Genomic DNA, 13469 nt, shown 5'->3' on the forward strand with positions numbered 1-13469 from the left:
CAGGTAAATCTAAATGAGATCTGAGCCTGACTTTCAGGCCTGCTTTTCTCAGCAGGCAACTAAGAACAGGGAGATCAGGTTCTCTCGCCCTTACATCCTCTATGACAGGAGCACAACCAAGGGTAGGTTTGATGTGAGATCAGAAGCCTGTTCTGGAGTAAGAGTTTGGAAGTCTGAGCCATCTTTTTTTATGTATCTTCAGCACTTTGGGGAGTGAAACTTAAGTTTGACAATTTAGAAACGTCAGAGTATAGAGTCTTATGTTCCCCTTTTGACTAAATGTAGGTGATACTTTCTTACTTTCTTTGAGCTTCTCTACTTTTAAGCCAGAAGAGTATTTTTTTTTTTAATCCTTACCTTCTTTCTTAGAATCAGTACCATTTCCAAGACAGAAGAGTAATAAGGGCTACGCAATGGGGGTCAAGTGACTTGCCCGGTGTCACACAGCTAGGAAGTGTTTGAAGCCAAATTTGAACCCAGGGTTTCCTGTCTCTAGGACTGGCTCTCAATCCACTGAGTCACTGAGGTGCCCCCGGAAGAGTATTCTTTAGGTGGCAATTGTGAGAGAGTTTATAGTAACATTTATTTTGGTTTATAATTCATAAAGAATTCTGTAGATTGAGAATATTGAAAAAGTAAGCAGATGCTTTGGAGCAACCATAAGGACCAGACCAGGTTGAATGTCAGTCAACCAGATGCCATCAGTACCTTTGTAAAATCTACTTAGACTAGAATGTCAGAGATCTTCTAGTTCAGCTTCTACCTCTTCAAGTGCTTGAAGGACTATGAGCCCAACAACCCCATAAACAACTGTTCCAGATTACTAATGATAAGAGAAATGCTAAAACAATTCTGAGATGTTTTACCTGATACCCTCATGTAATGAAAGATAGAAATATTGTTCAGGGCCTTGACTTTAGAAAGACAGGCACTCTGATATTTTATTGGAAGAACCAGTGAATCATTGTAACCATTCTCTTTAAACAATGAGGAGTTTCATGAGAACTGTTGCTAAACATTTCATATTCTTTGAACTAGTAATCCCAACACTAAGTTTCTTTGTCAAAAAGGTTATGAATAGGAAGGCTTCATATGTACCAAAATATTCATAGAAGCATTTTTTTATAATAGCAAAATTATCTCTTTCACTCTGAGAAAGGGAGAAATACAGATATAGAAATTTGTATCTACTAGAGTTAAATGAAAAAAGCAGAACTAAAAAAATATATTTTTACTATATATAATATATATAATAATACACTATGATTATAAAAATATGAACAAAAACAACACTAAAATACAGCAAAACAAATTAATTGGAATGATTATTCTTGGTCCCAAAGAAAAAAATGATGAAAGATTGGTAGCAAGACCATGGGATACACATGTGTAATGCTGCATATTCTGCCAAATACATTAAATGTATTAAAGCTGTATTAAATAGTTATGTTTATTTATATCTATATATATCAAATATAAAACATCTAATCATATATTTAGAGCTAGAAAGGACTACAGAGGCCATTAGTTTAACCCTCTCGTTTTACAAATGAGAAAACTGAAGCTCCAAGAGATTAAGTGACTCTCCCAGGGTTACACTAGGATGGAGCATTTCAGCCCATTTCCTCTGACTGAAGAGCCAGCCCAGAGCTCTTCCAGTGTGTGCTGATGGAGGTGAGAGAGGGTAATATATCAGGGCCAGAGCTTCCGGAAATGAAGGTGGCATAAAAACTAAGAAGCATCAGTAAAATAGAATCTAGGTGAATCGTAGCTACAGAATTCTCTTGATATTCCATTTGATTAACTCCGCCCAAAGGTTTTGGAATCAATCTGGCATGGCCTGTCTAGATGTTCATTTACTCATTATGATTATAATATATATTTGAACATTTTGCTGAAATTTAAATTTACTTTATTGGCTTATGAATTTAGTATCAGTTCTTTTAATTCTTTTGGTGGGAGAGGATTCCAGAGAGTTTCCTTTCTTCAACCCTGCTTTATTTCTCTTTTTCTCCACTATTTTTTACCCTAATTTTTTTTGCTACTATAAAATTGACAGATACTGACAAAAACACATTTCCATATACAAAGATCAGAAAAAGAGGCTTTAACACCAAACAATGAAAATCTTTTAGGTATAGCTTGGTGTTTTCTTTTTTTAAAAAAATATAACTGATCCACTTTTCTGAACCCCCTTCTGAACTTCCTTAGGCCCTTCTATTTGTGTTTATGAGTATCTTATTGATTCTCTTTGCTTTTTCTGATATCACTATCTCTATCTCTCCTTTTCTTAGCCAACTCTAGTTCTTCCTATCCCCACAAAATAGAAGCTCTTTTGGGAGGAAAAAAAAAGTATTTACAAATGTGTGTGGTTGTGTGTTGTATATGGGTTTTGGGCGGTATCTGTGTGTAATCAAAGAAAACATCCACTCATCTGCTATGTCTGAAAATGTATATTTCAAGTATCTACAGTTTATCACATTTTTGTTACATACTTTGTCATCAGTCTTCTGGAGTTACGATTGGTAATTGCTAGATCAGAACTTTTAAGTCTTTCAAAGTTGTTTTTCTTAATAATATTGTAGTCATATAAACTGACTCCTGATTCTATTCACTTCTCTCTACATCAATTCATAGAAACCCTCTAAGGTTTGTCAAAATCAATTTTATTATTTCTTATGGCACAATAATATTATATTATATTTGTGTGACGTAATTTGTTCAACTGTTCTCCTACTTTGTTTCCAGTTTTTTCTTCATATGAATCTTTTCCCTTTTTCTTTGATTTCGTTGCATTATATTCCTTGAGTTGATAAGAAAACTGAGGCCTATAGAAGTTCAGTGGTTTGTCCAAGTAAAATGACCATAACTTAAACTGAGGTTACCTGACTGCTCTCTTGTGCCCTTTCTTTTATGTCCCAGGCCCTTGCTGATAGAAACTTAGAAATCCCATCTATTAGTATTTTCACTGTTGGGGCAGAGCTAATCTGGACTAGGTTAGTTGAACTCAAGGGCTGCTAGTCTCTCTTGGTATTTCCCTATTTATAATTGCTTTCAGTTCCCTTTTAGCGAGTTTCCTTTTCAGGTTAAAGATAATTATTCTTAGCATAAAAAGTCCAACAGAAACAAAATAAGAGCTAAGATATTTTCCATTTTCATTGTTCCATTCATCCTGAGACGTTCTACTGCTTCATTGAGCTGCTTCTGCCTTTTCTCCTATTTCTCTATGTGTTTTATTTTGTTTTTTAAGAGATCTAAATGGATTGTTACTTCACATTCAGCCAGTCGGTCAAAAAACATTTGTTGGGGCAGCTAGGTGGCTCAGTGGATAGAGAGTCCAGCCTGGAGACAGGAAAGCATAATTCAAATCTGGCCATAGATACTTCCTAGCTATGTGACCCTGGGCAAGTCAGTTAACCTCAGTTACCTAGCCCTTAACTACTCTTCTGCCTTGAAATCCATACTAAGACAGAAAGTAAGGTTTTAAAAAAAACATTTATTACAGGATCCCCAGTACTGTGCTAAATGATGAGGGTTCAGAGAAAGGCCAAAAATAATTCCTGCTCTCAAGGAGTTTATAGTCTAACTAATCTTGTTTAGGTAACTCCTCCTCTTCTTTCTCTTGGGAATGATTTCTCTTTTTCTTCATAATTATTTTTTTTTAATCCTTACCTTCCACCTTAGAATCAATACTATGTATTGGTTCCAAGGCAGAAGAGTGGTAAGGGTGAGGCAATGTGGGTTAAGTGACTTGCCCAGCTAGGAAGTGTCTGAGGTCAGATTTGAACCCAAGACCTCCTGTCTCTAGGCCTGACTCTCAATTCACTGAGCTACCCAGCTGCTCCCTATAATTATGTTCTTGAGTATTTTTCATCCTTCCTTTACTTCGTTCCCAGTAGACTCTTAAGTCCAGAGGATTCATACTTTCTTCCCTGAACTACCCAATATCTACAGTGCACATCAGACCATATTCAACTTTACTTACTTCTTCTATAACATACCAGGCTTGCCAGGGCTCCTGAGAGGTTTTATGACTTGTAGTCACATAGCCATTATGTGCCAGAGGTGTTACTTGAATTCAGTTCTTCTTGACTTTGAGGGCAATTCAATATTCACTACACTTTGACTAGGTCTCCATTTCCATTTTTATTCACCATGATTTTTCTTCACTAGGGTTTCTGGAATTTATTCACATCAGTCTATCTTCTGAGCAGATTGTTCTGCTCCTCTCCACTAATCCCCTTCTCCCCATCCTTTTCTTAACTATCCTTTTCCTGTTGATGAAGTATTTACCTTTACAGAATCGCTTTAAAATACACACACACACACACACTCTCTCTCTCTCTCTCTCTCTCTCTCTCTCTCTCTCCCAAACAAAGTCTTAGAGCACTTGAGGCCAAATTTGCCAGCTTTCCCTAGGATATCTAGTTTATCATGATTGTTGCAATTAACTTGTACATTTGTTTGTAGACATCTGATTTAGTCTTTTTTCCTGGCATCTTTCTAAGATTTTCTCTTTCATGAAATCCACAAAGTCTTGATAAGAACATATATTTAGAGCTGGAAGGGACCTCAGAGGTTAACTAGTTTAATTTCCACATTTTGCAGATAAGGATACTGAGGCCTAGAGAGAGGACTTACAGTACCAGATAGTAAGAAGGTGAGCCAGGTTTTGAACCCAGGTTCTCTGACTCCATTTCCATTGTTCTTTTTACTGCATTTGGCTGCCTGTCTGAATTTTTACATCATTCTTATAGTCTAGCTGGAAAGGGTGAGTCAAATGATAGTAAATTATGTGGATTTGGAAATGTTTGAATGACAGGACCCATATATAGAACCATCATTACTGTATTGATGTCAACTTAGAAAGCTGTCTTTAATGGGATAAGCTTTTGACTTTGTGCCATTTAATTTTTATCAATATCTTTGATAAAGCAACAGATGGCTCATTCATCATTATCAAATTCAGTAATAATTTGCATATGGTTGCAAAACCAGAAGAGACTGCTACATTTTGGGGGATAAGGGACAAGATCTAAAAAATATTTTGACCAACCAGAATATAGTCCAAATTAAGTAAGGCGGGATTTCTGGATATCTCTCTAATGATCTTTCTTTATAATAGCTAACCCTATAGTAGGATTCTTAACCCAATACATACAAATTGTTTTTTTTTTATATTTTTATTACTATATTTCAAAATAATTGATTACCTTTGTAAATCTTGTCTATTTCATGCATTTAACAAAAATTTGTTCTGAGAAGAAGAATCTACAGGCTTCGCCAGCCTGTCAAAGATGTCCATGACATAAAGATTAAGAATCTCTCCTTTATTATATTTTGCACGTTTGTGTGTATGAGATGTCTGCATATACATATAAATATAGATATAATTATTTAGGCAAAAACTGTACATTTTGACCAGCCCCTGAACATAAGCCCATCCTTCCTCTTATTTTAAGTTATGATATAGAAATGCAAATCCCATTATCAGAACTTCCCAAACCTTCCTTTCTCTCTTCACATCTTCTCTTTCAATTCCTTTAATGGCTTTTGTTTTCAAACCATTAGGCCAGATCCCAAATATCCACTCGTGTTATTTGTTGCTATATCTCTTGAGTATCCTCAAACTTGAGACTTTTCTCTGTACTCCATAAAAGGTGTTCACATAGTTTTCTCTCTAGAGCAGATTCTCTTATCTTAATTCAAGCTTTGCTGTTCATGCATGTAAATTTGGGGAAGAAAACTCACCTGAATCCAACTTTATTGCACTGAATGTTGTTCATATTTCCCCCAACCAAAGATTAATATTGATGAAGAACTTGACATAACAGGGATAAAATGAAATTTTGTATATGAAAGTGCATTCAAACTGTAGATCAGTATAGGGCAGTGATGGGCAAACTACATCCAGTGGGCCAGATGTGGCACCCTGAAATGTTCTCTCTGGCAGTGCAACATTATTCCTAATCTGATGAATACAATGAGTAGGATACAATATAATGAAACTTCGAAAGAATTGCCTTAGAAACAGACTGGCAGATGAGCATTTCCTTTCTTTTGGCCCCCTCTTCAAAAAGTTTGCCCATCACTGTTATAGGGGTATAATTTGTTTATTTCATGTTCCTTAGCATGGACACATATGCCAAAATGTTTGTTGAATGAATAATAGTTTCTTAACTTTAAAATGTAGTTATATTTTGTGTTCTGTTTCCCCTCATTGCTGAAACTATCATTCTCTTTCTAATTAGCATTACTCTCTTTCTAGGCTTTAAAGCAGCAACAGCAAAAGAAGCAGCAGCAGCAGCAACAGCAGGAACAATGTCGAACAAGTATGCCCATCTCCTCTAATCAGCATCTTCTGCTAAAGTCAGTCAAAGCAGCCAGTGAACCTGTGTCCACTAAACCTGGTAAAGAGACTGACTGACACCTTCCTCTGGGGATAGTGTCTCTATATCTTTTCTTCGTGTTATAGTGTCATCTTTCTAGTTTTCAGCAATTTTTTTTATCTATATTGATATATAATAAACCCCATAATACTACTTTCCCCTCTTATTGCTTCCTCACTCCCTCTGCCCTCCCCTCAACACATACCTCATAACCTCTGTAGAAATTCAAATGAGAAGAAAATCACATGGAGAAAACTTTTAGGTGTTAAACCTTGAAGAAAAATTAAGGAGTTATCAGTGGAATGTGCATATTATGAAAATGATTACATTAATGCTATCCTAATAATGTCCTGGAATCATGTATTTTAGTAGGCCTAGGAAGCCATTGTCTTCACAAGGACTGAACATTTTAGTTTTTTATGCATTTAATTTTGAAGTTAGGCTCATACCAGATTGAAATTGAGCCCATTTATCTCTTCCTCTTTGTTTTAGAACCATTTTTGTTTTAGTTGGTAATAAAAAATAATTGTTTTTTTCTCAGAGGAAGTTCTGCTTTTGCATTCCCATGGAATGATATAGCCAAGACTTTTCATCATTCAAAATAAAAACTTGCTATGGATACTGATTTCATTTTCCCCTTCAAAGGCCATTAGGCTCATAATATGAGCTAACCAGGCTTGCTTCTGATATTTTAGGAGTCTTAACTGTAGCCTGGCAGGAAAGTGTGCATATATAGGCAGTGTGGTTATAGCAATCCCAGAGTGTGGAGAGCTTAAATCACAAAATATAGTCATTGATTTCCCCTAGCACCGCATTGTATCTTTTATTTGTCTCTTTATTTTTCCAGCTGTGTGGGAAGGAAAACAGTCAGATGGACAATCAAGCAGTCCTCAGAATTCAAATTCTAGCTCCTCTTCTTCAGTTAAAGTTGAAACCCCCCTGCCAGGGTTGGGGAAGAAACCATTCCAGAGATCTGACAGGCTTCATACAAGTGAGTTCTTTCATATTCCAAGTTTTGTTTATACTGATACCATAACTATAGCCTAAGTGGGAAATTGGAAGGAAACACAGCCTTTATAGGATCATAGGTTAAAAGTTGGAATATACCTTTAGAGATAATCTAGTTCTGTCTCCCAATTTTTTTAAGCTGTTAGAGCAAAATTGTAGAATAACACAATTGGAAATAACTTCAGAAACTATCTAGTCTATTATCTACTCAAGACACACTGATAAATAGATACACATCCTTTATTTGAACTTCTCCAGATTCAGATTCAAACAATTACCTTCATTAGCTAAACTTATAGACTTGGCTAACCTTTAATTAGGGAGTAGCCTATGCAAGGTTACCCTGAAGTACCAGTCCCTTGATCAAATTTTCTTCCTCTTGTCATTCTTTGAATGGGGTCACAGTTTTTCTTCAATTAATGAGACATATGATGGAAAATGTAATTGCATCTTACCAAGTTACTTCTTGACAATTCAAAATAATGGCTGACAACACACCTTTTGGAAGGAGGGGTGTGAAGGCTTGGGACTAGGGATATAGGAGAGCAAAGGGGAGGCTGAACAAATTTTTAACCTGCTTCACAAGTACCATATATATTCTAAAGTAATCATGTACTCTATAATAATAATAATAATAACCTTCATTAATTTTTTTCTTGCCTTTAGCTTTAGGTCCCAGGTCTTGTGGCCTTCTCTAATGGCTTGAGCCCTCCTTTCCAGCGTAATTTTATATTCTTTCTTTGTAATTTTGCATTTTACAGGTGATTTCTTTCCTACAAACTATTCCTTCTTTGTCTGCTTATTTTGTTATGTATGCCAAAAAAGCCTTCATTCCTTCAATCCCTTCATGTTTTTATTTCTCTAACTGATATCTTCACTCTAAGTCACAGTTCTACTTCATTTTACACTCTAAGCCAGAAGTGAGCTCTCCCCCTTCACACCTTATATAACACTGGTTTTTATTTTTGTTTCTCTGGATACTTATCTTGATCTATTTTGTGTCACAGTCATCTTTGTACCTCTTTGTTAGCAGTAGATTCTTAATAACTGTTGATTGAATTTAATTTATTAAACAGGAATTGTTGTGGAGATCTTTTTCCTTATGTTAAACCAAAAATCTAGGTTTTTTTCAATCATACATGTATGATTGAAAAACACACACACACACACACACACACACACACACACACATAGGCTCTTCCCACTTCTATGTGAGAGTTCTTTATTATTATAATATCTGACATGAGCTCATAGATTTATACCTAAAAGGAATCTCTTATTTTATAGATGATGTTTATAGTGCTTTGCAGGTTTGTAAAATGCTTTTCATATGTGATCTCATTTTATTCATAGAAGAGTCCTGTGAAGTACATACATATTACAGGTCTAGGCATTCCCATTTTACAAATATGGTAACTGAGATGAACAGATGTAAAGATTTACTCATGGTGGCCATAATTAAAATTCAGGTCTTTTAACTTTTGAGTTCAATGGTGGGGGATTTTTTGTTTTTAAAATTTTCTAGACTGAAGACACTACCTTAGTCTTTTTCTACAGGCTATCCTTCCTCAATTTCTTAGTGTTCCTTGTATGACATTAATTGCAATTGCTATTTCCTAGATGAGCTCTAGTTTGTCTTTTATAAATTGCAGTCTTAATTGAATTTTGTAACTTAAAGCTGACCAATAGAGTGTAAATTGGGCATTTGCTTCTCATTAAAGCAGCCTAAAAGAGACTTACATTTTTAAGAGACCATTTCACACTTGTGATCAGGTGAACTGCTATCAAATCAGATTATCTTTGATCCTATGTTTGTGGGATTGATCTTTTTAAACCTTAAAGGGAATAGGTGAGATTTATCTCATTTAGTGGATTTTTTTTGGTTTTTATCCCAATATTGCAGTTGGTGATTATCAGTTCTTTTTTTTATTAGGTTGCCTTTCCAGCTTTTTGATATGGGTCAGTTTTATTAACATGCTGTGTTTTTGTGCTATTGATGATAATATTGAATGGTGCCAGGTCAAGAACAGAATGATTTGAAGGGCCTTTTCTGACTCTGGAACTGTGAAAACTCCCCTAGGGCCATTAGTTCTCATTAGCCTAGTTCTCATAAAAATCTTTAATCATTAATTCTATATAAAAATTTACTTGGCAGCATGACCCTTTGACACAGTTATACTACTGCCAGGCCTACATGCCAAAGAAATCAGGGAACGATCCTTCATGTACAAAAATATTCAAGCTGGAAACTAAGCTCATCATTTAATGAATAGCTGAACAAGTTGTAATATAGGAATGGGATGAAATATTTTTGTTCTGAAAGAAATGAGAAAATAGATGATTTCAAAAAGACAGACTTTTATAATCCATTGTAGAGGGAAGGAAACGAAACCAGAGTAACAACTTAGTAATGCTATAAAATCTATAGTATACAAAGGAATAATTTTGAGATCTTTTCTACAAAAGATCTGATAAAGAATGAAATTAGCAGGCAAGGGAATATAATTTATTGAGTAAATACTTTATAACACAATAAAAACTTCAGAAACAAGCAGCTTTGAAAGCCTTAACCACAATCAATTCAAAAACTATTCATGATTTCCAGAGGATGAAACAAGCTCTTCATGACAGAGAGAGGTGATGGATTTGGGTATGGAATAAGACATATATAATAAGACATATATATATATATATATAAATTTGTTTGCTTGACTTGGCATATTTATTAGAAATTTTTTTTAATTTTCTTTTTTCTCTCAATGGAATGGGATCATATGAGAAAGAAAATGGATTTGTTAATTGTTTTAAAATAGAGGAGTTGGGGTGGTGCTACAGATGTGAAATGTTGCACAGACTTTCAAATAAGAGCACTATATTATTAGTTTTACTTAACTTTTATTTTATCAGAAGAGATGTTTCACAAAGTGGCAATAATTACAAATTTTTAACAAAAAACCAGATCAATAAAACTTTTTTTAAACAATTAAATATATAATAATTTTAACATATTCCTAAAAAAAAAAACCCAGTACTTTTAGGGTATAGGGCTTAGTTCATCAGATGAGAATGTACCCAATAGAACTCTCAGTTATTACATTTCATCACCTTATCCACCAAATTATTATGAGACCCTCAAAAGACAAGATATGTTACTTTATTGTTTTCTTTTTCTCTAAGCCTCATTCAAAACTTCTTTCATAAAAGGAAATGTCCATTTTGATAATCTTTTTAATTTTCAAGATCATGATAACTTTTATCAGTCACTGTAATCTTTACTAAATCCTCACAGATATTTGCTTATTTATCAACTGGTTGCTTTTGGATAGGATTTATTTTAGACTGAAAGCAGGACCTATGCTGCTAACATATTAAAATCAAATTAATCTAGGTAATAAAATTTGTCCTTCAGTTACATACAAAAATCCATATTGGCACTTTATTTGAATATAGCTTGTTTTACCTTTAGTGATCACATGGTATATTTATATTAGAGCATGAGATGGAAAGTGTATGAAAAGACTTTCAATAAACTTCCTAAAGAGTATTTTGAAAAAAATACAGAAACTTGGAAGAATTTTTCTTCTAGATTTGGGGACAGGTTCCCTGTAATTACTTAATTAGGGGAATTGAAACTTTGGAAATTAAGTATTTAAGAGTAGGAAAAAGTAGCCTTAAAAATGTAAATGCAAGACATTGTCAGCACTCCTAGAGGCTTTCCTCATTTAGGAGATGATTGCATTATTACGTTGTGAGAGATATGGTAGAAAAGAATGGATACTGGCTTTAGAATTAGATGGCCTGAATGAAATCACTCACTGCTCTGTCCTGCCAGTTCTGTAAGCTTGGGCACATGACTTGACTTCTCAAGTACATTATCTATTATTACCTTTACCTAACTCCTGGGGTTATGAAGAGGAGGTGTTGTGAATTGTGTATTGGTATTAATCAAAGCAGGAGATTCCAAATCCCTTAAGTCTAATAAGAAAATGAGAAAAGACCAGAATGAAGTGTTCTCTAGTTACAGATTTATTGCTTATATTCTTTGTAACTTTTTTTTTTTTAGGGCAACTGAAAAGGACTAAATGTGCTGAAATTGATGTTGAAACACCTGATTCTATCCTAGTTAATACCAATCTGAGAGCTCTAATCAACAAGCACACATTTTCAGTCCTTCCTGGGGACTGCCAGCAACGACTTTTGCTTTTGCTTCCAGAGGTGGACCGGCAGGTAGGTGAAGTCAGGTTAAACCTTCTTTTTGGGGGCGGCTAGGTAGATAGAGAGCCAGACCTGGAGATGGGAGGTCCTGGGTTCAAATCTTGCCTCAGATACTCCCTAGCTATCTTTACTGATCTTAGTTTGATTCTAAGATGGGAGGTAAGGGTTTTTTTTAAAACTTCTTTTCCTTTTCCATGGCCTCTCACCGCTTACCACTTTAAAACCTTGATGGAATTATTTCATTCACTTTTGACATAGTTCAGTCTTGGGAGGCAGGGAGTACAATCAGACAGAGTTCCCAGACCCAGGTTCAGTTCCCAGCTCTCCTCACTTAAGCTTGGGTGAGCTACTAAACCTCTGAATCTGAATTTCTTGGACTATAAAATGAGTGTTGGACTAGATGAATTCCAGCACTAGATTTATAATCCTATGAATTTAATAACCTCTTATTAATTTCCCTCTTTTAGCTACTTATAAAGCAGACAAATAATGAAATTGTTTCTATCCTTAAAGAACATCTAGCCTACTGGTAGGGTATGCTTTATATATTTATTATAGTTCTGTGCAAATTTGGTGGGATCTGAGGAGACGTATGGCCACTGCCTTCTTGGTTTGCAATCTGGTCCTTTACACTGGAAGGGACCCCATTTCCTTGGAATTGCAATTGATACTTCTCTTTATGGTTCCTCCTCCCTTGGGACCAGAAAAGATACTGTTACTCAGGGGTCCCTGATCTCTTGGGGCTGGAAGTGACACTGACTCTTCTACTCTCTCTGAATTAAAAGTGCTTCTTTCTGTGCTAGAACTATAATCCAGAAATGAGTATAGGGTGTGCAATTGCCAAACAGTGCCTGGTCCTGCCCTGAATGCAAGCTCCCTCTAATCTCTTTCTGACCAGTTGCTATGTACCCTTATTGTCTCTGGCTTGAGGGCTCCTAAATTTGCTGTTTCTGCTTCTGACACCATTGTCTAGTCTCACTTATTGGTGTTTCATCCATTTGGGCTTTGGACAAGCCTCTTTCCCATGTCACACTTTTGTCTTTCCAACTTACAAAGCTATTTTGGGCTGGAAGAGTGTCTCACTCCAACCTTTTGTTGGCTCTGCCACTCTGGAATTCTGTTTAAGACATTACTTTAAAGGTGTTTGGAAGAGATGTTGGGAGAGCTCAGCATTCTCTGCTCTGCTGTCTTGGCCTCATCTACCAAGATGTTTGCTGCAACATCCTTTTTTGCCTTTTAGCCTTGCATCTCTAACTATCTTTCAGACATTGAAGTCGATATCCAGTAGGCATCTTAAATTTATGTCCAAAATAGAACTCATTTTCTTTCCCCCCATAACCTCCTTCTCTGCCTCCCTTCCCCTCAATCCTCCCAGAACCTGCAACCTAAAAGTCATCCTGGACTCCTCACTGTATCTTCTCCCCATCTCCATATTGAATCTGTTGCCAAGTCTTGTTGATTCACAGCTTTGCAACCTCTTGAATATGATCACTTCTCTTCTCAGACACTGCCACCACCCTGGTGTAGGTCCTCATTACCTCATACCTGGATTATTGTAGTAACCTGCTGGTGGGTCTGACTGCCTCAAGTCTCTCCCCACTCTAGTTAGTCCATTCTCCATTCAATCACTCTTAAGTGATTGTCTAAAGTGCAGATCTGTTCATTTCACCCCACTAATCAATAAATTCCATTGGCTTCCTGTTGCCTCCAAGATCAAATATAGAATGCTCTATTTAACAAAGTCCTATCAGTCTCCTACCTTTCTGGTCTTCTTGTACCTTATTCCCCAACTATATTCCTAATATTAGATCCAGTGACACTAACCTCCTGGCAATTCCACAAATAAGACACTCCATT

At 35.7% G+C, this 13469-nt stretch overlaps 1 protein-coding gene across 3 annotated transcripts in view; it reads left to right on the forward strand.

Annotated features, from left to right (window-relative positions):
* The window catches only part of ASXL2 (ASXL transcriptional regulator 2), a 166723-nt gene that overhangs the window by 128909 nt on the left and 24345 nt on the right, over nt 1-13469 (forward strand). For 2 of the 3 annotated variants that reach the window (XM_044663756.1, XM_044663754.1), the window contains exons 7-9: nt 6269-6410; nt 7237-7380; nt 11461-11624. In XM_044663756.1, the coding sequence (XP_044519691.1) occupies nt 6269-6410; nt 7237-7380; nt 11461-11624 (450 nt within the window). The remainder of the gene's footprint in view (nt 1-6268; nt 6411-7236; nt 7381-11460; nt 11625-13469) is intronic. The other variant, XM_044663757.1, reaches the window with a different exon arrangement.

Source organism: Gracilinanus agilis, chromosome 2 (assembly GCF_016433145.1).
Source record: "Gracilinanus agilis isolate LMUSP501 chromosome 2, AgileGrace, whole genome shotgun sequence".
Taxonomy (NCBI): Eukaryota; Metazoa; Chordata; class Mammalia; order Didelphimorphia; family Didelphidae; genus Gracilinanus; species Gracilinanus agilis.